The 27475-nt window shown below is 43.7% G+C and overlaps 1 protein-coding gene across 1 annotated transcript in view; it reads left to right on the forward strand.

Annotated features, from left to right (window-relative positions):
- Positions 1-6177: 6177 nt before the first annotated feature.
- DCHS2 (dachsous cadherin-related 2) overlaps positions 6178-27475 on the forward strand; it is a 244291-nt gene continuing 222993 nt past the window's right edge. Inside the window, exon 1 of the mRNA XM_040471942.1 lies at positions 6178-8801. Within this exon, the coding sequence (XP_040327876.1) occupies positions 6783-8801 (2019 nt within the window). The 5' untranslated portion in view covers positions 6178-6782. The remainder of the gene's footprint in view (positions 8802-27475) is intronic.

Consider the following 27475-nt stretch of genomic DNA (forward strand, 5'->3'; position numbering starts at 1 on the left):
TACACACCCTGCCAGATCTAAGACATCAGGGCAAGACATTCAGATCCTGTGTGATCCGGGCAAACTTTATCAGGGAGCCGTGCTGCCAGATCCACATATGTTTCCCGAGAAAAATAAGCGAGATATTGACATGACCAAAAATCTGTGGCATAAGGTTTCTTACCAAATGTCTGTGTATTGAAGGAGTTTCTTGTAGATAGTATCTGTACCCAGTACATCCCCATCTGTGTGTGCTAATCGCGAACTGCACTCGAATCCAGCAGGATCTATTTATTTCCAAAATAACTATGTCTTGATCAAATAGGATTCATGTGTGCCTGTCGTACTGAGGAGACACACAGGGCCGGATGTGGCTCTTTTCCCTGACTGCCTTGATTCAATGGGATCCAGGCATTTTCCAACTGAACAGCTGTGGCTTGGGGAGAATCCAGGTGTTTTTCTCACTGAATATTTGTGGGATTGGCAGGGTCCTGGGTATTTCCTTTGCTTTCTCTTGCCTGGAATTATTATAACATATATTATGTATATGTATTTCAGTGAACTTTGCTTTGTCCCAGGAAGCAGATCAGTTTCCTTTACTTCACACAAAGAGCAATTACACCTAGAAAAACATGGCCTGAATTAACTGCTATTTATCTTTTTCCTCACTAACTTTATCCTTCATGCTGTTTTATACAAATACATGAATATTCTAAAAATCCCTTTCAGTGAAAGCAAGTAGATTTCCTTTCCACACTGAATAATTATCTACTCAGAAGGTGTTGCTTTATTGAATGAGGGCGTCACACCTGTTCCAACGTCCACTTGTTAAGAACCTGTTGGACTTGGCTTTGATTTCTGATTGAAGAAGTAAGTGAGCCCCCCTAAATTTGGCAACTCGTAGACCCTGTTAGAAAATGGTGTGTGGTTTTGGTTTCCACATTATACAATATATAGGGAAATTGGAAGGAGTTCAGAGAACAGAAACAAAATGATTAAAGGGTTGGGGAAATAAGGAGCTGGGATTATTTTATCTGAAGAAAAGCTTTCAGGGAAAGCAAGATGGTGTATGTGTGAGTGTGCATGTGTGTGTGCCAAAGACAGCGTCAGAGAAGCCAAATCTTAAAGGCTATGTGTTTGAGCAGGTTTGATTGGCCTTTGTAGGCCATCTGGAGTCTGGTGGAGGGAGTGAGGAGAAGCTGGTCTGCCTTACCAATTACTGGGAAGGAGAATAAGCAATTTAAGAGAGAGAGGGGGGACTTGGCCAGAATCAGGCAGGAATTACTTTAGCTAGGGGTTCTGTCTCAGACCTACTTCTATTATAATCTTCAAATGTAGCAAGAATTTTTGTCTACGTAACCCTTACATTTCAGCTTCTACTAGATTTGAAAAATACGATTGGGTATAGTATATCTAAAACTACTTAATGATAAGCCATGTCCTATTTCTCTCCAACTATATGATGAAATCTTGAGATAAAGTTTTTCTTCGTCTTCTCCAAGAGTCAGAGGAAATAACTATATGTTGATATCAAAGATAGGGACTAATACTCTATAAAGTTTCATCATAGTCTGTTGGGCTCAGAAAATACAATGGATGTGTATACAATCTGTTCTCAAAATGAAAAATAGGGAAAATATTATCATCTCTTTTGGACACTTAGATCCTAAGGAAGGGAGTAGATTTGATTACCTATCATGTAATTACCTATCTGGGCGAGATCCCCATCATGTCCAGGATTCTGATTTTAATACTGTATTATATATATATATACATATATATATATATATTACAGACTATGATATTAGATCATTAAATCATCTCTTCTTATAAAGCTCTGTATCAATCACGGATTGATTGATTGATTGATTGATTGAAACAGAACCAATATATACATGGTAATTGGCTCACATGATTGTGGGGACTGGTAAGTCCAAAATTTGTAGGGTAGACCAACAGGCTGGAAAGTCAGGCAGGACTTCTATGTTACAGTCTTGAAACACAGTTCCTTCTTTTGTGGGAAGCCTCCATTTGCTCTTAGACCTTCAATTGATTATGTGAGGGCCACCACATTATCAAGTGCGATCTCCTTCACTTAAAGTCAACTCATCGTAGATGTTGATTGCATTTATAAATTACCTTCGCAACAGCATTTAGACTAGTACTTGGTAGTACCTGTCAAGCTTGGCACCATAGCCTGGCCATGTTGATACATAAAAGGTAACCATCACGAGTTCTAAACACTCTTTAGCTCATCTTTTCAGAGAGATAACATATAAATGAAAAATAGCAGGGTTACTCCCTGCTGGAAAGGTGTCCTTAAGCTCGAAGGGTCTTTCTTCTGGGAGAGGAGGTGGGAAGAAACCTTCCATATTTCATAGGAGCCTCCTCCTCACTTGGCTTTAGGAAACTTTTCTAAATAATTTCTCTTCATTGCATTCTCTAGTAGTGACTTCTTGTGGCTATTGTCCTGTGCCATCCTACCATTCACACAAACATGCTGTCCAGAGTTCTTCCTTCTGCAGTTTAGAAGCAAGACAGTTTGCCTTATGCAGAAAATCTCAGAGAAGATAAATGGCCAGTGAAAAGCTCTACAGACCATGGACACCGAAGCAAGACTGTCTGGGTTCAAATTCTGATTCTACCACTTACACCGATGCGACTTTGGCCAAGTTACTTGCAATGCCCCTGAACCTCAGTTTCTTCATCTTTCACATGGGATAATAATTATAATTCCTTCCCTAAAGGGTTGATATGAGATGCGTTGAACACTGTTTTGAGCACTTAGTAACTATCTAGACCATTTAAATTAACTATTATGAAATTAAGGACTATCTACAGTCTGGGAGAAAATGTTTTTTGATGATGAACTATCTGTACTACTCAAACCATGTAACACTGGGTGAAGATTTACCTCTGGGCTTTTCTGCCCATGATAGCTGCTGTCTGTGATACTAGGAAGTTGTCATCTCCCTCTCCACACACTCAGTGGGGCTAAGAAGCCAGAGTTTGATATGACAGAGAACCCCCAAACACTTCACCCCTAAAATATTTAATCACACAAACAACAGGGGCAAGAAATATAATGTTTGCTGATGCCTTCGGTGTGCTAGCCCATACATTGGCTCACTTAATACTCATAACATCCTGTAAACGAGATAATATAACCCTCAATTTAGAGAGCAGGAAACTAACAAGAGACCTAACAAGGTTGAAATAATTTGCCTACAATTATAGAGCAGAACCAGGGTCGCCCAGCTTCAAAACCCAACTCTTGCCAGTTATACCATGATGCTTCTCTCCAGAGAATCAGACCTTGACCTATTTCTTGTAGGCTATTGGCTTCTGTGCTAGAATAAAGTTACTTTTTTTTGCCTATTTGAGAAATGCTTCCCCCCCCCTCCCCCAACCAAATTGAATTCTCAATCTAGAATGCTGCCCAGGGCATTCAATGAAGTGTATGGTGAAGTGGGCAGGAGACCTTGAACTGCATATGCTTGAATTATAAAGCCTAAAAACTAATGGGAAAATAGATGTTTGAAGTTTCTGAATTTTCATTTGTTTCTAAACCAAACCACTGTTTACAAAGAATGTCAGTGAAAGATGTAGAATGACTAGCTGCTTTTCCTTTATTTTTAGACTCAAGTAAATATTTGGTAACGATACACTTTGCAAAATAAGTTGAAGTTCAAAAATTAGTTCAAGAAGCCCCATGGAATGATTAAAAGGAGTAAGTTGTGAAGATAGAATTCATCACAATAAAGGATTTCATGATCAGTTAATTCTAAACTATGATCTCGCGGTCCGTGAGTTCGAGCCCCGCGTCAGGCTCTGGGCTGATGGCTCAGAGCCTGGAGCCTGCTTCCGATTCTGTGCCTCTCTCTCTCTCTCTCTGCCCCTCCCCCATTCATGCTCTGTCTCTCTCTGTCTCAAAAATAAATAAATGTTAAAAAAAAAAAAAAAAGACCTGAATGGGAAAGAGACAAATCTTCACAAAGCATAAGAATAACTCCCAGGCAGAGAAAGTTTCTAACAATTCGAATGTACTGTCTTGGTCTGTTCACACTGCTATAAGAAAGTACCACACACTGGGTGACTCATAAATAGCAGAAATTTATTTCTCGCTGTTCTGGAAGCTGGAAGTCTGAGATCAGAGTATCAGCCTGGTCAGGTTCTGGGGCGGGCCCTCTTCCTGGTTGTGGACTGCTCGCTTTTATGTCCTCACAAGGCGGACGACTGAGAGCAGCAAGCTCTCTCATGACTCTCATAACATTACTCCATGACCTCATCTAATCCTAGTCTCCTCCCAAAGACCCCACCTCCTAATATCGTCACATTGGGTGGTAGGACTATAACATAAGAATTTTGAGGGAGACACAAACATTCAGTCTGTAACAAATACCAAGATTAGAAAAAAAAAAAGCAGTACAAGTGGATCCGGAGTGGAGGTATAAGATGAAGTGGGAAAGGTGAGAAGGGCCATGTTAGTTTTGCACAGTTGGAAGGAGTCTCAATTATAATCCAAGTATAATGGAAATATATTGGCAGGTTCTAAGCAGGGGGAGACACGATTTGAATTAGCTTTAAAAACAACAATCCAGGTGCCTGGGTGGCTCAGTCAGTTAAACATCCGACTCTTGATTTCTGTTCAGGTAATGACCTCACAGTTGGAAAGTTCCAGCTCCTTATTGGGCTCTGCACCGACAGCGACAGCGTGAAGCCTGTGGGGGTGAAGCCTGCGGGGATTCTCTCTCCTCTCTCTCTGTCCCTCCCTCCCTCTCTCTGTCTCTCAAAAATAAACATTAAAAAAAAAAACACCTGTAAACAAACAAAACAAACCAAAAAAACCAATCCAGAGGCATACTTATGGGGGGCAAGAGTGGAGGCCGAGGAACCAGTTCAAGACTGCAAAGGTTGAGGTGAAAGAAAACTAAAGACTCATAACCATTCTCCTTACTGGTAAGGGGGCTTCACTGGTGAAAGGCAGCTGGATTTATTTTAATGATGTCTCCATTTACATGCAACATATCTGCTATAAAATAGTTTTATTATTATTTTGTCAGAGGTAGCGATAATGGTGTAGATTAGCAATTATATATAACTCCATCATATATTAAAAAGGCATTTTACTGTTGCTGGCAGGAACCACCACGCAGAGCTCTTGGTTCTCCTTAAAGGAGAGTAACGGTAACTAGGAAATTAATTCTTCCCTTCGGCTTAAATGCAAAATTGCAGAAACCATTTGCTAAATACGGCCAGCCATTCTCAAGAAGGCAGAGAGTCCTTCCTCAGGCATTCTTTATTAGAGGCCATTTATCAATTTCTACCTATCATTACGGATAATTGCAGCGAAACCTGCGACTGGCGATTTATTGGCATTTTTCTTGCACTCAGACGGAAGCTAGTTTGAAGTGTTATCAACAGTGGCCCTGGCTGCAAACTTCCTTGCTCAGAGGCGATGGTGAAGTGCTGGAAGGTGGTCTGGCCTGAGCTACCCCATCTTTCTGCCCATAAATCAGCATCCTAAAACATCCTGGAAGTGTTGTGATGGCGCTGAATGCATAAAAAAGTGTTCACAAGCCGAATCTATTGTCATTCTTGGTGGCAGAGGGGAGTGACAAGACGCTCGCGCGTCGCTGAGCAGTAGCGCGGCATACTAAAGCGTGCTTTGCGCCATGTGTGCCACAGATTTCTCGGGGTTTCGCGAAGGTTTTTCCAAGTTCCGCCTCCCCCCCCCCCCCCCTTTACAGTCATCCTGGCCCCAGCTGCGCGTCGGCCTTTGACTCCATCTGTCCTTCCGCTGGGGACGAACCTCTCTCGCCAAATGGAGAACACAAGTTTGGCTCCCCAAAGTGATTCTAACCCCCACCCTCTGCTCAGCCTGAGCCAAGCGTCAGGCCTGCCGAAGGAACCGTCCAGGGGATGGAGGGAGGAGGGCGTGGAGGGGCTGCTCCTCTCGCCGCCCCCCACCCATCGCCACTTCGCACGCAGAGCCGGGGCATTCGGCCGGCCTGCGCGACCCCCGCCCGCCTCCCGGTCCGAATTTCCACGTCCTTCCTCCTTCGCTCCTCTCTCTTTGGTCCCTGGCCCCGGCGAGAACGCGCGCCCTGCTGCAGAGCGGCGACTGGCAGGTTGGAGTTTGCCCTCGTGTGCGCCGCGTCACAGGCGGGGAGGAGAAGGGAGGGGGGGCGGCGGGGGCTGGGTGGGAGCTGGAGCCGGGCGGTCCTGGGCGCCCCCCAGACGCCGCGGGGAGAGGCCACCCCCGGAGCCGCCGACGCGGCCGCAGCCAGGGCCGCCTCCCCCTCCCTCCTTTCCTCCTTCGCTCGGGCTGCGCGCCCGCCCTCGGCCTCCCCGCCCTTACTCCACCCCCTTCCCCGGGCCGACCCCCATCCTCTCCTTCTGTGTGTGCGCTTTGAATAATTTCATCCTTTTTGGCAAGGGAAATAATGCACCTGACTTTACCAGGGGGAAACAACAAGCCAAGCAGAACAAGGAACAGATGTAAAAGGAATAAAAGGAGAGAGAAAAAGAGATGAGACTCATTGAAAGCAATCCAGGGGCTGAGGAGGTGGCTGCAGCGGCAGAGGCAGCTAGCGCTTCCCTGTCTGCGTGAGGGGCAGGCGGAGGACGTTTTCACCAGTTGCAGCCTGAACCTCGGGAACTCCTGGGTCTGTTGGTTTGCCAAACAAAGTCTTTTTTTTTTTTTTCTTTCGCCCAGACACTGAAGAGGCTCCTGGATTTTTCTGCCAGCCCTCCACAAGCTGGCAGTTACCCGGGAGCCTTCCCCAGGAGCTGGCGGAGAAATGAGCCCTTCAGGGAGGAGGATGGGCAAAGGGCACCGGCAGCGGGGGGCTCCGGCCACGAGGCGCCTTCTGATGCCAGGGAGGAGAGGGTCGCCCCGCGAGCTGCCGGGCGGCGGCGGCGGCGCCACGGGGGCTCAGCGCTTCCTGCTCGGGCTCTTCTTGCACGCGTGGCTCTGGGCGGCTTCGGGCTCATCTGCCCAGGTGTTCAACCTCAGCCTTTCTGTGGACGAAGGACTTCCTCCGGACACTCTAGTAGGAGACATCCGCGCCGGGCTGCCCGCTGCACAGCAGCAGGAGGCGGGCGGCTTCTTTCTATCCGAGGATTCCGATGACTCACCACTGTTGGACGACTTCCACGTGCATCCGGACACCGGCATCATCCGCACGGCGCGGTGCCTGGACCGCGAGCGGCGGGACCACTACAGCTTTGTGGCCGCCACGCTGCTGGGAGCCGTGGTGCAGGTGGAGATCCTGGTCAACGACGTGAACGATCACTCCCCCAGCTTTCCCCGCGACTCCCTGCAACTCGACGTTTCCGAGCTCAGCCCTCCAGGTACCGCCTTCCGCCTGCCAGGTGCCCACGACCCGGACGCCGGCCTGTTCAGCACTCAGGGCTACACCTTGGTGCAACCGTCCGCCCTTCCCGAGGACCCCGCGGGACCGTTCTTCCAGTTGCGCTACGGAACTCCCGGGTCACCGCCGTCGCCACCGTCGTCGTCGCCCCTGGAGCCCCTGGACCTGGTGCTGCTGCGGCGTTTGGACCGGGAGGCGGTGGCTGCGCACGAGTTGCAGATCGAGGCATGGGACGGCGGCCGCCCGCGGCGCACGGGCCACCTGCGTGTGGAGCTGCGCGTGCTGGATGAGAACGACAACCCCCCGGTCTTCGAGCAGAGCGAGTACCGCGCCGCCGTGCGGGAGGACGCTCGGCCGGGAGCCGAGGTCTGTCGCGTTCGCGCCACCGACCGTGACCTGGGGCCCAATGGCCACGTGTACTACAGCATCCGCGCCCGGCAGGCGCTCGGGCCACTGGGCGATGCGGCCTACTTCGCCGTGGAGGAGCTGAGCGGCGTGGTGCGGGTGCAGAGGCCGCTGGACCGCGAGGCACAGGCCTGGCACCAGCTGGTGGTAGAGGCCCGCGACGGAGGGGCCGAGCCCGAGGTCGCCACTGTGCGCGTGTCCATCGCGGTGCTGGACGTGAATGACAACCCGCCCGCCATTCACCTGCTCTTCCTTACCGAGGGTGGGGCGGCGCGCGTTTCCGAGGGCGCGGCCCTCGGCGACTACGTGGCTCGAGTCTCCGTGTCCGACGCGGACGGGGATCCCGAGCAGGAAGAGGAGGCCATCGGGGAACCCGGCGTGGGCCTCGGAAGCGGAAGCATCTCGTTGTCCTTGGAGGGCGGAGATGGAGCCTTCGCGCTGCGCTCTGGTGGCTCCCCGGGGGTATTTTTCCTTTGCGTCGAGGGGCCCCTGGACCGTGAGAGCCGCGACCTGTATGATTTGCGACTAGTGGCCACGGATGCGGGCTCCCCGCCGCTGAGCACCGAGGAAACGCTGCTGCTCCGGGTCGCCGACCTCAACGACCAGCCGCCTCTCTTCAGCCGGGAGCATTACCTGGCCTCGGTGTCAGAGGCCGCGGCCCCCGGCACCGCGGTGGTGTGGGTCAGCGCCTCTGATGCGGACGAGGCTGGCACCGACCACGCCCGGCTGCGCTACGCACTGGTCCACCTTCCCGTTCACTGCAACCCGGAAGGTGTGTGGCCTGCAGCGGAGTGCGGACCGTCCTTCACTATTGATCCTGAAAGCGGCGTGATCAGCACCATCCGGAGTCTGGACCGAGAGGTCCAGGAGGCAGTAGAGTTGAGAGTGGTAGCCCAGGACCTCGGAGAACCCCCACTCTCTGCCACCTGCCTGGTGAGCATCACCGTGGACGATGTGAATGACAACGAGCCCATCTTCAGGAGGCAGGTGTACAACGTCACCCTTGCGGAGCATGCCCCAGTTGGACACTGCTTTTTGCAGGTGAGTGCGTCATGCTTCTGGATCAACGTCTGGATTCCAGGAAGGCCTGGGAAGGGAGGTCAAGATTAAGTCTATCCAGGGAAGGAACATTGTGACGTAGGTGGTTGTATCCTGGCTCCAAAGCAAGGGGGTATGAACTCCAGTTCTTCCTCTACAGTGAGATGAATGGCATCTTCGGGGCACCTAACTTTGCTGTCAGGGGCTTGCACTGTATGATCTCTAAGGTCCTTTCTACTTCATATATTTGGATCCTGATTTTGCTTAAAGAATCCCAGTTTCCTTTGTGCAGGATATGTGCTCCCACATGGATTTGGGAGGAACCACTCACTCCCGAACAGTATGCAAATGGCAGTGTCTCATATTTTCGAGCATCACTGTGTGGCATCTTAGGGAAATAAAAGGATCCTCAAAAATTTTTTTCTTTTCAAATACAGTGCCTACCTTTAGACATTGAAACTGATTGAGTAACCATTTCCAGAGTTTTCTTACACGTTTTCCTACCTTCGTTTAGAGGCTTACAAAGGCTAGTTGAGGACAGTAAGTCATTTTTTTTTTTAAATCAGTTGTGAGTTGAGTTCCTTCAGGACTCTGAGAAGTAGTGGGGCTCAGTTATAAAATAGGGACTCTATACCTTGCTTTTTGGAGATTCTGATCTCTCCTTTACCTTCAGAATGTTGTGATTTGGCCCCTTCTAGCACCATCTTTATTGCTTCAAATTTCCTTTTTCCTTCCCTTCCCTTCCCTTCCCTTCCCTTCCCTTCCCTTCCCTTCCCTCTTCACTTCTTTCTTATTGAAGTATAGTTGACACACGTTACACTAGTTTCAGGTGAACAACAAGTGATTTGACAGACTGTATACATTATGCTATGTTCACAAGTGTAGCCACCATCTGACGCTCTACAACACTATTACAAAACCATTGATGATATTCCCTATGTGGTACATTTTATCCCCAGGACGTCTACATTCAGTAGTTAGAAGCCTGTATTCCCATTCCCTTTCACCCATTTTGCCCATCTCCCCATCCACCTCCCCTCTGGGTGGGAATTTAAATAGGTGCACCCAATGTGAACACTGTATAGAGGTTCCTCAAAAAAGTAAAAATAGAATTAACATATGATCCAGTACCAGGTAAAGAAAATGAAAACCCTAAATAGAAAAGATGTATGTACCCCTATGTTTATTGCAGCATTATTTATAATAGCCAAGATATGGAAGCAACCTAAGTATCCATCAATAGATGAATGGATAAAGAGGATGTGTTACACATATGAGCGTGCGCACACACACACACACACACACACACACACACAGTGGAATATTATTCAGCCATAAAAAGAATGAGATCTTGACCTTTGTGACTACATGGGAGAACCTAGAAGGTATTATGCTAAGTGAAATAAGTCAGACAGAACAAGATACCATATGATTTCATTTATATGTGGAATCTCAAAAAACAAAACAAAGAAAGCAGAAACAGACCAATTTCCAATTTCTTATCTGATTTGAGATAAACCAGATTTCTAAGATTGATTTATTTACTCCAAGATAACTTGAATAAATACATACAGCCTAGAAGGCTAACTGGTGAGTGAACCTCTAAAGCTTTATTTAGTTCTCAGGCTGGGTTATTTTAAGATCTCTATTGTTTATTTCCTGGTTCTCAGGGGAGTAGGGCCTTAACTTTTGTAGGTTGTGTCTCAAATAATAACCTTTAGATAACCAGGATGCTACTATATTATAAAAATGAATTTCATGACTGCTTCTATTTTTTTAATCCTTTGGATCTGTGGGTGATAATAATCTCCATTTCTTTCCCTAGCATGATTGGCAGTTCTCTGAGTTGCTAGGTTATTCAAAGAAGGCTTGAGAATCAATTAATGCTTGCTGTTGAAACAGACAAATCCACAAATGTCAGTGAGTACCACAGTGAAAGTTTATCTACTTGTCAAGCAAATTTTGATACAATGCAAGTTGGCTGGTCTTCCTCCATCCAAGGTAGGGCTGGGCCTGGGAGTGAGTGACTTAGATCCCGTCCACCAGTGTTCCATTGGCCAGAACTCAGCTATGTGGCCTCAGGTGTACCCCAAAGGAGGCTGACGAATGTAAAGGAGTACATGGATGCCAGCGTGCACTGATCCTTTCTGCCATGGATTTCTAAAAATGAAGTCATAATAAGTGAGAGGTTGGACTTGATGATTTCTAAGATTTCTTCCATCTGGAAGACCTTGAGGATCTTGGTATGAAACAGTACAACTTGGCTGCATTTGAAGGAAAATAAGCAGGGTGGATTAATTGCGATTCCTTTGATTAAAACCTGTCTTTTCTAAAATTGTGAGATGATTCTGCCGTGAGGTGTGTTTATCCCATTATTATGATTCAGATCTATTAGGTGAGCTGAACTTGGCTCAAGTGTAGGACTGCATCTCCAATTGCAAAAAAAACCTTTCCTGTTTGCCAAATATTGCTGTAAATGGCATTAAATTGTGCTAATTAGAATTTCTGGAAATTCCAGTGATGTAGCCCCTCAACATTGCAGAAACCGTCTTACTCCCTGGGTTCTCTGGTGGCCTTTCCCCAGCAGCTGTGAGAGCGTCCTGTGTTCTGTAAGCCCCTGCTGTCTCTGTCCCCTGCCTTCGAGGTGGGCCCCCCAAGGTGTCTTCCATCTGTTTTATATCTTTACTCTAGATCTTTTGTTGTTTTTTAAGTTTATTTGTTTATTTTGAGAGTGAGAGAGAGGGAGCACGCATGTGAGTCGTATGCGAGCAGGGAGAGGGCAGAGAGAGAGGGAGAGAGAGAATCCAGACACATCGGCAGCATGGAGCCTGATGCTGGGTTGGAACTCACGAACCATGAAATCATGACCTGAGCTGAAAACAAGAGTTGGACACTTAACCAACTGAGCCTCCCCGTGCCCTTCAATCTTTCTTTATATCACTTTATGAAAAGGAACCTTCCCAGCCACACTTTGGGTCTCATGGCCTCTTTCCTACAGGGCTTTAATTCCATTATACCAATTCTTACAACCCTGCCTTCTTTCTGTTGCTCTCCATCAGTTTTCTCCCTTTAGACTGAATAGCTGCTCAATTCTCCTTTGTCAGAATCAAACAAAAACAAAATGGAAGCAACAGGAAAAAAAAAAGTTCTTTCCTATATTCCCTGTAAGGGAATAATACCGTGTCATCTAATGAAACAAATCCTTGAACCTTCAGGGTGTCTTTGGAGGTCACCCCATATCACGGATCCTTGGGGTTCTTCCACTCATTACTGTTCCTGCTGCGACCACAGTGCTGACCATCCTCCTGTCCCCCGTGTAGCCTGAATCCTTTTATAGTCTCATACCCAGATCGGAACTTTACAAAGACTTTAAGCGTGGACATGACAAAGGGATTTAACACAGAGTACAAGAACCTGTAGCAGCCTGAGATAGGTGACCTCTGTTCCCAAAGGGTTTTCACAACCTCGCAGGCACTTGCCTGGATTCCTCATTCCTTACTCTCCACTGTCCTCTACGTGTCCTTCTTAACAACCCGCCTCTCAAGAGCTCCTTTCAGTATCTCTTTATGGTTAAGGCAGAGAGAGATTTCTACTCTGCGGACACTCAAGGGTTTCCTCCCCAGACTCAGTGGCCCAAAAGATTCTCTTTTCCCTCAGATTACTGTCAAAAAGACTAACTGGAAACGCCAGGCAAGACCTCCCACTTTCCACTCCATGCCAAGCACAGTGAGGTGAGCTGTGCTCCCAGCCTTTATGTCCGGCATTTATACCTGACTCAGAGAAGTGAAGACTGTTGGCTCAGGCTTCCTCAAATATCATTACTGTGTTCATTCACTAATTCATTTGTTTAATCAAACAGCAGCATTCATTGAATAAGCACAGCATTCCACAAACAAATATTTATTGAGCACCTCTTACATGCCAGGAACTGGTCTTAGTGCTGAGGATGTACCAGTGACCCAACCGGGCAGGGTCCCTGTGCTAACGGAGCGCCCAGTGGGGCGCTGTCTCCTTCCCTCCACTGCCAGTCCTCTGGAAGGAAGGACGGATGCCCCTTCTTCATGCTGAGCATTCCGTAGCCCCCTGTTCTGACTTGCCCTCATCATTGTACTAAATCCTGTCTCTCAAAAGGCAGCTGTGTTTTTTTTTAATTTATTTTTATTTTATTTTTTATTTTTTAAAATTTACATCCAAATTAGTTAGCATAGAGTGCAACAATGATTTCAGGAGTGGATTCCTTAGTGCCCCTTACCCATTTAGCCCATCCCCCCATCCCACAACCCCTCCAAAACCCTCAGTTTGTTCTCCATATTTGTGAGTCTCTTCTGTTTTGTCCCCCTCCTTGTTTTTATATTATTTTTGTTTCCCTTCCCTTATGTTCATCTGTTTTGTCTCTTACAGTCCTCATATGAGTGAAGTCGTATGATTTTTGTCTTTCTCTGACTAATTTCACTTAGCATAATACCCTCCAGTTCCATCCACGTAGTTGCAAATGGCAAGATTTCATTCTTTTGGATTGCCGAGTAATACTCCATTGTATATATGTACCACATCTTCTTTATCTATTCGTCCATCGATGGACATTTGGGCTCTTTCCATACTTTGGCTATTGTTGATAGAGCTGCTATAAATCATGGGGGTGCATGTGTCCCTTCGAAACAGCACACCTGTATCCTGTGGATAAATGAAAGGCGGCTGTGTTTTTAAATTTAAATCCAGTCAGCTTTTCTTAATCATAAAGCATTTCTGACTGTGGCCCGCTTCCTCTTTCATGAATGCCGCCTCTTCTTTCATCTTACTACCTTCTTTTTGTGTCTCCCTCTTGCCAGTTCCTCCTTCTTCCTCTTGTGACACCCGACTCTGTGATGGAGGTACTTCCAGGGGTCTGACTTCCTCTCACATCTACCCGCTTCCTACACTTTCTTCTATATATTCCCAGATCTTCTTCTTTTTTGTTTTTTTTCTCTGTCTATAGGATGGAAACTTCTCTTATAAACTCACATTTAACATTTTCCTACTTTGTATACATCTCCACCTGGATATATAGTTTTGGCACCTCAGATCTAACATTTCCCAGATCAAAGTAATTTCCCTTCCAGTACTAGCTTCTTCCTTCCTTCCTTCCTTCCTTCCTTCCTTCCTTCCTTCCTTCCTTCCTTCCTTCTTTCTTTCTTTCTTTCTTTCTTTCTTTCTTTCTTTTAATTTTTTGAAAAATGTTTATTTATTTTTGAGAGAGAGAGACAGAACGCAGGCAGGGGAGGAGCAGAGAGAGGGGGCGCAGAATCCGAAGCAGGCTTCAGGCTCTGAGCCGTCAGCACAGAGCCCAACGCGGGGGCTTGAACCCACAGACCCCGAGAGCATGACCTGAAGTCGGATGCTTAAAGCCACCCGCGTGCCTCTAGCTTCTTTCTTTCTTAACTTGTGTTCATTAGCTCCTTTTTGAAACTTTCCCGTTTTTGTTAATGTGTCCTTTCCACAGACGTGTTTGTGTGTCTGTGTGTGTGGATTTGCTGTTTGTTGGAGTGGTTGTGTCTTGTATTGTTGAAAAGTAAAGCACCAGGGTAAAAAGCAAGATCACATCTCAAACCCATCAGTTGGGTAAAAAGCAAGGCTTGAGATCCCAGCCTGGGGCCGTGGGAGGGGGAGCATCTGGTGTGCTTGTTTGCTTGAACTCGGGGTCTGGCTTTGAGGATCCTGTCTAGGAGGGTGCCCGGGCAGTGGACATTAAAGATGGTGTCTGCCTCTGGGAAGACACTGAAGGATGGGAGGGCATGCTTCCTACAAAGCTCCATGAACCGGAAAGGGCTAAACTGTATCTTGTTTTGGATTCATTATATCTTTTAGGGTTATTTCCTTTAAAAAACTTTTTTTAATAATGTTTTATTTATTATTTAATTTTGAGAGAGAGAGACAGAGACAGAGACAGAGAGACAGAGCACAAGTGGGGCTCCAGGCTCTGAGCTGTCAGCACAGAACCTAACGTGGGGCTCGAGCCCACGAACCTGAACAGGGGGGGATCATGACCTGAGCCAGAGTCTGAAGCTCAACCAACTGAGCCACTCAGGCACCCCTCTAGGCATATCTTAAATGCCACTTTCTCCCACTAAATGTTATCTGGTATGTCCCACTCTTTTCTTAATGTTCTTTGTAGTGCTACGGTTGTTTACTTGTATTAGTAAAACAGTATAAGTACCTTGTGGGGCTGCAGTTTAATGGTATTTGAATCCCCTGTAATACTCGGTGTCCTCTATCTAATGTATTAGGAGATCAGTAACTTTTTTGAATTGTATTGAAGAGCTACATCGTGAAAACAAAAGCCAAGTAAGAGTTACTACTGGTTAGAGCTTTTACTTTTTAATTGTTCACATTTTATCTGAGTGTGTATTATTTGTATTTTAAAGTTTATTTCCTCTGTGAAGTTTATCGTTGGTCCTCTGGAATTTTGTGGCCTGCATTACGTTGCTTATCCCTCACTTTACTACTACTATACCCTTATTGTTGACCTTGCATGCGTGCTTACATACTTACATAGTGTAGACAAGCTTTGATGGTCATATAATTGTATCACCCATATATGATTGTCCTCTTCTGGCTCTTTTATTTGTTTCATTTATTTATTTTGCATTTTTTCTCTTCTTGCCCTCAAAAATGGACCTATCCTGTCTGCACACATGCATTGAAAGCATGTGAGATTTTCCACAGCAATCTCAGTTGTCTCTAGGACGTGTCTAGATCACCTGCCAACTGTCATCTTCCCTGATTATCTGACTCCTGCTGGCCTTGTACCTTAGTTCCCAGCATGTGCTGTATATGCCTCTGGCTTTGCTCTGATGACCTGTTTTAAGCACTTGAAATCAACTGTAAAATTCTCTTCTGGGCTTCATTTTCATTCCTCTCCTCTTCTTTCCCCACACAAGTGCTACCCAAGACCCATCAGCTGGCTTTACTTCCTTTCCCTTTTTCTTGCTTGGAAAAGGTGATCCGATAACATGTTTGGATATGTTATAGGAATGGTATTGCCTAGAATCTGTGGATGTATCTCTAGTTAAAGTTAATGTATAACTTGCCAGTAATTTGTGTAGTTTTTGGTTGTATAACTAAAATAATGACGTGGTAGAGAGTTCATAGCTTTGAAGATTAAAATTAGGTTGCATGCAGTGATGAAAAACAGACAGACTATGGGGCCAGAGTCCCTGGATTTGAATCTCAGTCCCACTACTTACTAGCAGTGTGATCTTGGGCACTGTGCCTCAGTTTCCTCCTCTGAAAAATTTGAATAACAGCATCAGTGTCAACTTGCAAGAGTTATTGTGTGAATAATGAATTAATACATGTTTGCTGAGAACAATGCTTGATTCATAGTAAGTACTCAATACATATTATATATTACTATATGTTAGTAAGACTTCTAGAGATGGTGAGGAAAACTGTTTTGCCTGATATAGCAATCAGTAATTAAAAATGACATTTCAGAGGTGGGTGCCTGGGTGGCTGAGTCAGTTAAGCATCTGACTCTTGATCTTGGCTCAGGTCATGATCTCATGGTTCGTGAATTCGAGCCCCTTGTCGGTCTCTGCACTGGCAGTGTGAGGAGACCGCTTGGGATTCTCTTTCTCCCTCTCTCTCTGCCCACCCCTTCCCCACTCACGCACACTTTCTCTCTCAAAATAAATAAATAAACTTAAAAAAGTGACATTTCAAATAAAGATTCTCTTGCACTAAAGATGGAAGAAGGAGCAGAAATAGATTTAAATTGTGTATCGGATTTTAGCTAGATGTGTATGTTTCTAGCAATGAAAGCAGGAATCTGTTTTACTTAATTTGGATGCTTGTAACATCTCCTTATGGGTCTATAGATTCCTACTTGTCTTTAGGAAGGTTCAGATGACCTCTCAATAACAGTCCTTCCAACCCACACCCCCAGAAAGCACTGTGAAGGTCTTAGAGAGACTAGGCAATGTGATAGACGTCTGGTGGTGAAGGCCTCAGCACAGTGGATCATGATTCCTCATGGGTTCACCTCAGGGGTGCTAACCCCACACTGAGACTCCATGAGACTCCATGACCCCTCTCAGTTGTGCAGGGAATGATCCTTGTCTATGGAGTGTCTTTTGTTCTGTTTATCAGTTATTACTCTTTGGAGCCTTTTATTGGGAAAGCATGGAGCAAGATAGCACTGGACTTAGAATACCTTGGTTCTGACTTTGACTACACCACTATCTCTACTAACTTCTCTGGCCAGTTCCTCATCCACGAAATGTGCGTTAGTCATATATAAATGTGCTTATATACATTATGAGAAATAGACTGACACAATTATAGAGACAGAGATTTCCCACAATTCCATAATCTGCTGTCTGCAAACTGAGGACACAGGGAAACCTGTGGTGTAATTGAATCCAGGTCTGAAGGCCTGTGAACCAGGAGAACTGATGGTGTGAGTGCCAGTCAGAGGGCAGAAAAAGACTGGTATCCCAGCTAAGACAGTCAGGCTCATCCTTTCTCTTCCTTTTTGTTCTTTTCAGGCCTTCAGTGGATTGGATGATGTTCACTTGCTTTGGGGACAGCATTCGGCTTTATATGTACTATGATAATATATACTATGTGGTCGAAAGTGGTTGGTGCAGGAAGAGTTAAGGGCCTTTGCAGGTGAAAGGCTCTTTGTGCAGTGGATCAGGATGGAGGTTTCACTAGATGTGGACCTTCTAGGGAGTCCTCTGCCTTCTTTTGTGATGTTTTTATTTACAGACTTGTCTTGGATGCATTCTATTGTAACTATGCATTTTTGTTTTGCATAAAAAAGTGTAATGCATTCCTAGGCATGATCACTTCCAAAAGAGAATCATTCAGGATGGATTTCTTTTTAGTTTTTTTTAATGTTTATTTATTATTTTTGAAAGAGAGAGAGACAGAGTACGAGTGGGGGAAGGGCAGAGAGAGAGAGGGAAGCACAGAATCCGAAGCAGGCTCCAGGCTCTGAGCTGTGAGCACAGAGCCTGACGTAGGGCTTGAACTCATGAACGGTGAGATCATGACCTGAGGTGAAGTCGGACTCTCAACCGACTGAGCTACCCAGATGCCCCAGGATGGATTTCTTAAAGTTGTGATCAGTAAGATTTCCTTTCTCTGAGGATTGAAATCTGGCAACAAATTAATTTTATTACCACTTCAACACCAGACATACTAATGAGCCCCTTGCCTTCTAAATTATAAATTAAAAGTGAGCAACTATAGAAGTAATTTATATTTTCATAGCCCATTAGGGAAATTAAGCTAGATCATTTTCACAAATGCCAGGTTACTTCTTGACATATTACTGAATTAAAATTTGCATTTAAAAGGATTTTGTGCTTTATGGCACAGGTAGATCAGGTGAACATCATAGCAGATATCAATTTTAATTAAAACTCTATTTAGGATTGCATAATCCATGTGATGGTAGTATGAATTAGAATAACCGGGGTGTGTGTAGTTCCTATAGTGAAGACATGAGAAGAGATAGTCCATAAAGGACTTACAGTGTTTGTCTAGAGTTTGGCCTTTGTTACGGAAGCAAACAAGAGAGATGGCAGGGTTTTGACGAGAGGTTGACATGTGTAGCAAGGTCTTAGGAAGCTTTGTCTCGGATTAATAAGAAGCAAGGAGGAAGAAGGAAGCAGGAGACGAGGTAAGAGAATCCCCAGACTCTTGTAATAATCCCTGTTCAGCCCTGAGGGCCTGAACCACGGGAGTGGAGGTATAATGGAAGGTATGGCCTTAAAGGAAGACTAGGTACCACTTGAATAAGAAGTGAAGGGAGAGGTGATGGAGGAAGTAAAAGTTGGTGCTGTATTTTCAGTCTGGTTAGTCAGAGGAATAGGAAAAGCTGGAGGTCAGAGTTTTGGGGGGAAGATGCTCACTCGGTCAGGTGTTTGGTAATTTGAGTACGGATTCATGGCGAGTAGTCCAGGAAAAGATGTCTCGATGGCTATTTAGCTATTCAGAACTAAGTGCAGAAGAGCCGCCAGAGGTTGGGGATAGAAACTTGGAAGTCATTTATGTAGAGGTGATAACCAAAGCTGTGGAAATAGAAGCGAGGATACTGAGAGAAGAGTCCATGGCTGAAGATGCTGGCTGGGACAAGGGTCTTGCCATTCATATGTGGTGGGAGGGCAGGTCTCTGTGAGGCTGTTTTGTTTTCTTGATCTCCTCAGCCCAGTGGACCAGAGCCCAGAGAGACGGATGGCAGCTTACCCTGTTCTCTGAGCTCCTCCGCAATGCCTTGAATTACTCAGCATCCCTCTCCATGCTCCCAGGCATTAAGTAAGGCACATGTTACCTGGCTCTACTATTCTCTTCTCCCTTGTCCTTCTTTCTTACAGACCTCCTCGTCAGCCCTCCATATGCATTTTAGCCACTTTTGTCTCTATTATAGCTTTCGCCATTCTGCCAAACCGGTCTTCCATTTTCCCATTTTGCCCAGTATTGATATCTTTTGTTACTTCTACTCCAGGAACCCTATCCTTTAGTCATACTCTATTAACCTAGAATCATCTAGAGCTGCTCCACCTTTGAAATCTCAGCTGTGTATCCCAGTCTCTGATCAGAACCTCCTAGCATGTCCACTCTCTGTCTTTGATTTAATTTGCTTTTTGAACCTATATATTTTTTCTAGGCCCCTTCTCTTCCATTTCTTTCTTTAGATATCAGCCCCCTCCTTGCTTTAGTTCCTCTATCCAGCCAGGATTCCTGAGTGCACCCTACTAACCCTTGCTCTTCTAGACCTGTGCACGTAATCCTGATGGTGGATCGGTCTAGCTGTATGCTCCCCCACCTCATATTTGCACCAGGGAGCACTGCTGGAGTAATTCTGAGTGATGGTCAGTTCCGTTGTAAGTGGCTGCAGTCAGCTGGGCCCTCAGTACTGCTGGGCAATCTTTTCTTCGCCTGGCATCTCCCCCACAACTTCACTCTCTTTCAGGATCACATCTTGCTCCTTTTCTCTTCACAGGTAATAATGCCTTCTACTCCGTAGAATCCAGAAGGTGAAAACTCACTTGTGTTTTGCCTCCCGCTATCAGACTTTCTTGTCTCTGTGCCATCCAGTCCCCAAGGACTAGGGGTTCTCCAGTGGCCAAATCAAGCCCAACCATGGCTTCTCCACATTTCACTTCTCCATCTTACTATTTTTTTTAAAGTTATTTATTTTTGAGAGAGAGAGAGAGAGAGAGAGAGAGAGAGAGAGAGAGAGAGAGAGAATGATCAGGGGAGGGACAGAGAGAGAAGGAGATACAGAATCCAAAGCAGGCTCCAGGCTCTGAGCTGTCAGCACAGAGCCCAATGCGGGGGTTGAACCCACGAACGGTGAGATAATGACCTGAGCTGAAGTCAGACGCTTAACCGACTGAGCCACCCAGGTGCCCCTAACCTCTTCCATCTTTCCTAACATTGCTTGTCATTGGTACCCTTTCTCCTCTATCTTTTACCCCTGCCTCTCTATTCTTTCCATCTCTTTAACATAGATGGTGCCTCTCCTATTGTTTGCAGTATTTACAAACCAAATCTATGGGCATCTTGCTCCTGTTTGCTCAACTTCCTTCCTCAGTACCCTGTTATAATGGCGTCTGGGACCTGTTGGCCCATGTCTTTTTGGACCTGGCCATATGTTAAGAGCCTTTTCCCACTTGAAGAAAGATTCTGGAAGTTTCCACTACTGTCTTGTTTAGTGTCCAGTATCCCTTGATGATAGATTCAGTACCCGTAGAGCTAAAGTGGTCTTCTTCAGCATCGACTAGTGTAATGAAGTTGTGAAGAAAATGTAGTTGCTAGAGTGTAAGAAATGACAGGTAAGATTTATTATTGCCTGTTTATGGAATATTATATCCTGTAGTTGATTGAAGCCATTAACCAGTATCTTTCAAAGGAGAAGAAAGGATTGAATCAGTTAAGAAAAGATATTCTAGGGGCACCTGGGTGGCTCAGTTGGTTAAGTGGCCGACCTCGGCTCAGGTCATGATCTCATGGTCCGTGAGTTTGAGCCCCGCGTCAGGCTCTGTGCTGACAGCTCAGAGCCTGGAGCCTGTTTCAGATTCTGTGTCTCCCTCTCTCTGACCCTCCCCCGTTCATGCTCTCTCTCTGTCTCAAAAATAAATAAACGTTAAAAAAAAAAAAAAGAAAAGAAAAGATATTCTATTGAACAAACAAAAATGCCTTAGTCTTGATTACTGTCTAAATAATCTCACTACTTTTACCTTTTCACTCCATGGATTTTGGGCGTACTAACCCTGCTCTGTGTATGCTGTAGGACATTGTGTCTTTCCTTCTCAACAATTCTGTTTTAAATTTCCTTTTAAAAATTCCACAATATTAACCTCATTTCAAATTTTGCCATTTTTCCCCGTAAAAATGCAGAGCCTTAGATTGCCCACTGATGAAGTACGTGGAGCCCCTTTAGCCCTCGTTATTTCCAGGAGTCCTTGAGTTGAAGAGAGGAAGAATGATCTCGTGGATAAAAGTAGGTCCTTCGGAGCCAGGCAGAACTAGGTTTAAATTTTAACTCTGTCCCTTAGTAGATTGACTTGGAGCAGGTTGCCAAGCCTTTGGAAGCCTAAGTTTTCTCATTCACTAAGGAGGAATGATAGGAGAGGATCTACCTAAAAAGCAGTTGTGGGGACTAAATGACGTGATGGATGTCCAGAGCATAGAGCAGCGCCTGGCATGTGGTAAATTCCCAGGGAAGTTTATTAGCGCAGCTTCATTTGTGTTTGATCAGACTGAGAAGGTAAGTGAGACTAGAAGAAACAAATATCAGCCTTTTGTTTTAAAAACGTCAGTGACTAGTCCTGTTAAATGACTAGAAATATGATCCTGAGCCTCAAATGACATTCTAGGAAAGTGCCCTGACTCAACTATTATGTAGCGTTTCAGTCCCAAATTTAGTCAGGTTCTTACCACTGAGAACCACAGGAGCCATGGGAGCAGTGAGGAGACCTTGACCTTCTTGGTTTAAAGTAAAGAGTAGCCTGAGTAGCCTGTTCCTGACACTCTTCCATGGTTCACCTCTGCTCATACTTGCCAGTCTCGTGGCCTTGACTCTGGCCACTTCTCTGGCTTTCCAAGGTCAAGCGCATACTTTAAGAAAAAGGCACCACCAGGTTTTGTTTTGCTGCCCCTGTCTCCTGAGATGTAAGCTGTCCGAGTGAAGGAGAGAAGTGTTGACTTCCTGGGATATGGCTGACTTTTGTCTCCGTTTTCCAATTGATTGTCCTAGGAACTTCTCCTTCTTATTCAGGAGCAGAAGTAGGGCAAAGGGAAGAAGGGGTGCTTTGTGTTTTCTTTCAATTACAGTAACAAGAACACCATCATTTGTAGTACCCTTTAATAAAAGTTTAGTGATACACACTACTTGCAGAGTTGACTGAGAGTACAATATGGTCACTGAGTGATTTTGAGTTATTTTATTTCTTGTAGGAAATTTACTAACAGAAAAAAAAAGACATCAGTTAAAACTTATTTGGATACCTTCTTTGAGAAATCATTCCTTAAAAGTTCTTTTGCACATCAAAATAGGAGACTTATTGTTAAAATATTATTATAATTGGAATATTAATGTAAAACTTTTCAGTTGTATTTTAATGTGATGTGTGTTTATTTGATATATTAAGATCAAGTAAATTATTTTTTATGCTTACTTTTAGAAATTGAAATTTATGTTTTCCATTTGAAATCACGGTAGTAATTTTTTTAATGTTTATTTATTTTGAGAGAGAGAGAGAGAGAGGGAGAGAGAGAGAGAGAGAGAGAGAGAGAGAGAGAGAGAGACTGAGCATGCACACACATACGGGAGAGGGGCAGTGAGAAAAGGAGAGACAATCCCAAGCAGGCTCCATGCTGCCAGCACAAAGCCCAGTGGGAGGCCTGATCCCATGAACCTTGAGATCATGACCTGAGCTGAAATCAAGAGTTGGACACTTAACTGACTGAGCCACACAGGTGGCCCCATGGTAGTAATTTTTAATTGTTGCATTTTTTGATGGTATTATTGCCTTATTGGTTCATACTAAATCCTCAGACAAGAAAAGACCATCCACTTGATGCTTTTGAGAAATATATTATGGCAAAAAACAAGGAAGACCTGTAGCATAGCTTTGTGTTCACAAAGATAGCAAAGAGAAAAGAACGAAACAGAACTTGAGGCAATTTCTGATCACTTTGGTTACTGACAGTTGATCCAAAAATTCTGTTCAAGAGATTGTTCTCTACCTTTAAAAGCTCTTTTGTTCCAATTATTCAGAGTGTTCTTTTGTTCTTCATTTAAATTAGCTGTGTAGAAATAGCCATTGTTATGGTTATATTTTCAAGAGATTAAATATTATTTCTAGCCTTACCATAAATGGACTTCAACACTATTTGATTTTTAACAGTTGTCTAGTAAGAAACTTCCCGTGTTGTATACTCTGCTTGATGTCTGCATTTGGAAACACAGAGGACATTATTGTTTACATAGAGATTGTCTTGTCTTGTTCTTAAGAAAGTCTGTTATAAAAGAACCAAGTCACGAGGTGAAAAGCAATCTAAGCATATGCACTGTTTACTTTCCTTTGAAGTATAGAGTGTTTTAAGTACTGAACTGTTAAAAAAATACAAAGGCTGTTCTGTTACATTACGCATAAACAAGAACACAATATTTCAGTGCTGGCAGATACTTTGTTTCCTGGACTCATCTTACAACAATTTTTAGATGATATTTTTCTTGTGTAGAATCTAATTGGCATGCTTAGGTCTATTCCGTTTTCATTGCCTCTATCAGCGACCACTGACTGAAGAGAGGTGACAGGAAGTGATATTTATAAATTAATGTTTCACAGTGCTTTAGGTAATTTGCTCATTTGCATTAAAAATATAGATTCTATGTATATTACAGTGTACTCCTCATACCATAAGATGAATTTGATAGGTTTATCTTGAGTCTTTTTAAAATAATTTTTTAGTGTTTTTATGTAGTTTTGAAGGAGAGACAGAGAAAGAGAGTGGCGGAGGAGCAGAGAGAGAGAGAGAGAGAATCCAAAGCAGGCTCCAAGCTCTAAGCTGTCAGCACAGAGCCTGACGCTGGGCTCGAACTCACAAACTGTGAGATCATGGCCTGAGCCGATGTCAGATGCTTAACCGGCTGAGTCACCCAGGCACCCCATCACTTTTTTTAAGTATAAATTATCTTGAGTCTTGAATCTTAGTACATTTTAAAGGAAAGGCAGGTTTTTTTTGGAACGTGATAATATTCAGTTTTGCTGTATGCACAGAGGAGCACGATTATGCTCTTATCCAAATTCATAATATCTTAAGAATACTTTGCTATTATTTCTCTAAATACATTTTAACATGTGAAGTGCAATTATTACTTTCATCTGTAATTGGTGAAGATAACTGTTCTATTTTCTTAAAATGAAAAAATTAGGCTTATTCCATGTATAAAGATGAATCTTTCTAGAGGCTGCTTTTCCTCTCTTAAATTTTTTTTTCTGCCTCATTCTTTCTATTCTTTGTTCTTGAGACTCCAAATACACATATGTTAAACCTTTTGATCTGACGCCTTGAGGTACTCTTCATTTTCCTTTTCAATGATTTTCCTTCTGTTCTCCAGATCAGATGGTTTATGTGGCTTTATTTTCAAGTTCACTGTCTTCATATCCAATCTGTTGTTAAGCACATCCAACAATTTTTTTTATTTTAGATGTTGTTTTACTCATTTTTAGAATTTCCATTTTGGTCTATTTTATTGTTTCTGTTTCTTTGCTGATATTCACTATCTTTTCATTCATTACCAGAGTAATGAATAATCTTCCACTATAATAGCTGCCTTACAGCCATTGTCTGTGAGTTCCAACATCTGGATCATCCTGGGTTGGCTTTTTTTTTCTTTTCTATTGAGAATAAATCACATTTTCCTAATTATTCATATGCTAAATAATTTGGCATTATATTCTAGACATTGTGTATATTATTGTGGAGATTCTGGATTCTGTTATATTCTTCTGAATAGTATTGATATTTTTGTTTTAACAGGCAGTTAACTTGGTCAGACCAAAACTGTAAACTCCTGGTGCCAATACAAATCTCAGTTCAGTTCTATTTTTTCTCACCTGGGTTATTTACAATCTGCCCCACCCATATGTAGTTCAGGGTCAGTGAGAGATTTGGCAGAGTTTATATACAGAATTTGGGGCTTGCCTAGAGAGCTTTCTCTTATCTGGGATTTTTCTTTACACTTTCTAATGGCTATGGTTGCCTGAGTTATGAATTAAGGTTCTTCAATTCAGAAAGAGTGTGTTTCTATTGGTGTACTAGTTACCCCGAATGATGCCTTGACTGATACCTGTCCTGAGGCAATAAGCTAAAATAATAGTAATAGTAATAATAATAATAATAATAAATTACACTTAAAAATGGGAAACGCGGGGCGCCTGGGTGGCGCAGTCGGTTAAGCGTCCGACTTCAGCCAGGTCATGATCTCGCGGTCCGTGGGTTCGAGCCCCGCGTCAGGCTCTGGGCTGATGGCTCAGAGCCTGGAGCCTGTTTCCGATTCTGTGTCTCCTTCTCTCTCTGCCCCTCCCCCGTTCATGCTCTGTCTCTCTCTGTCCCAAAAATAAATAAACGTTGGAAAAAAAAAAAAAAGGAAACGCATTTTATGTCAGTCCAGTCTTCCAATTTTTTTGACCCCTTGTGAATATCTGACTACTTGTATTCAGTTCCTGGAATCTTCAGCTATTTTTTTTCTATCTTCTTTAGAGTTTATGGTTGTTACATGCAAAAGATTAGGTGTTTTGGAGCATACTTGGTCATACCAGAAGCATAACTTCTATTCTTTCCTTAAACTCAAATTTCTATTAATTACCACGAGATTCAGATGAGTAAGGCTTACTGGTAAAAGCCTTTTGAAAATAAAGCCTATAGAATTGTGTTCTGTTTATATTAAATTATGACTGAGTAGCAGCTAGTGTGTTCAACTACAAGGTTTACTGAGTCAGTGTTTCATACATTAATTAGTGTTAATTGTAATGAATGTTAACAGTTTGAAATCATTTAAGTGTACTTTAGTTTTACCTAGACTCAACAAATAATTTCATGTATTTATCATTCTATAATAATAATTGAACAAATTATGAAAATGTAGTAATAGAAGTCAACTTTATGAGTTATCTGATAATATTTCCACCATTGGGTTTGGCTGAGAAACCAAGGAAAAATAACTCACAGTGACCCATTTGAGGAAAATCGGTTCTTTGCAAGCCCTGTCCAAATGCAACCAACCAGCGAGGCTCATTAAGACCAAGTTTTAAATACCATTCCAGATAATTTTTTAAATCTGTTTTGCCCATATACGCATACCGCTCCCCCCCCCATCCCCGCCCTGGCAAACACTAGTTTGTCCTCTGTATTTAAGACTCTATTTCCTTGTCTCTTTTTTTTTCTTTGTTTTGTTTGAGAAACTTTTGTCTAAGTAGAAATTCATTTTGCGGGGCGCCTGGGTGGCGCAGTCGGTTAAGCGTCCAACTTCAGCCAGGTCACGATCTCGCGGTCCGTGAGTTCGAGCCCCGCGTCGGGCTCTGGGCTGACGGCTCAGAGCCTGGAGCCTGTTTCCGATTCTGTGTCTCCCTCTCTCTCTGCCCTCCCCTGTTCATGCTCTGTCTCTCTCTGTCCCAAAAAATAAATAAACGTTGAAAAAAAATTTTTTTTTAAAAATAAAAAAGAAATTCATTTTGCTATGTTTCTCTTTTTGTAAGTCAAGGTTCTGAGCCCAAGCATGTCACAATGAACTTTTACTAAGTACATTGCCTTCTTATCATGTATCAGATAGAACCTGACATTTCCTTTGATGATTAGTTTCTTTCAAAATCATCTGTAACACAGATCTGATTATATTATTCATACTTTAAAGTCTTCAGTGATGTTGCATTTGTTGTAAGATTAAGTTCAAAATCCTTCCTTAATCCATTCTGCCTGCCTTTCTTTCCTTGTTCCAAGTAACTTTCCTCAATTCCTTCATATTTCACAAAATCACTAGGCTCCTTTTCACCTTAGCCCTTCGCTCTGTGTTTTGGACTGAATGTTTGTTTCTGCACCTCCCCCCCCCCCCCAACTCCTGTGTTGAAGCTCTAACTCTCCAGTGTGATGGTACTTGGAGGTGGGGCCTTTGGGAGGTAACTAAGTTATGAGGTCATGAGGGTACCCTTACCCAATGGGATTAGTGTTCTTATAAGAAGAAGACATAACAAAGGAAATGAGCAACAAAATGAAAAGGCAGTCTACTGAATGGGGGAAAATATTTGCAAATCATATATCTGATAAGGAGCTAATATTCAAAATATACAAAGAAAACTCATAAAACTCAATCTGATTACAAAATGGGCAGACAATCTGAATAGACGTTTTCTCAAAAAAGACATATGGATGGCCAACAGGTACATGAAAAGATTCTCAGCATCATTAATCATGAGGGAAATGCATATCAGAACCACAATGAGCTATCACTTGATACATGTTAGAATGGCTGATATCAAAAGGACAAGAAGTAACAAGTGTTGGTAGGGATGTGGAGAAAAGGGTAGCCTCGTGTTCTATTAATGGAAATGGAAATTGATGCAGCCAGTATGGAAAATAGTATGGAGATTGCTCAAAAAATTAAAAATAGAACTACTTTA

Source organism: Herpailurus yagouaroundi, unplaced genomic scaffold, assembly GCF_014898765.1.
Source record: "Herpailurus yagouaroundi ecotype Mexico unplaced genomic scaffold, PumYag 28, whole genome shotgun sequence".
NCBI classification, from domain to species: domain Eukaryota; kingdom Metazoa; phylum Chordata; class Mammalia; order Carnivora; family Felidae; genus Herpailurus; species Herpailurus yagouaroundi.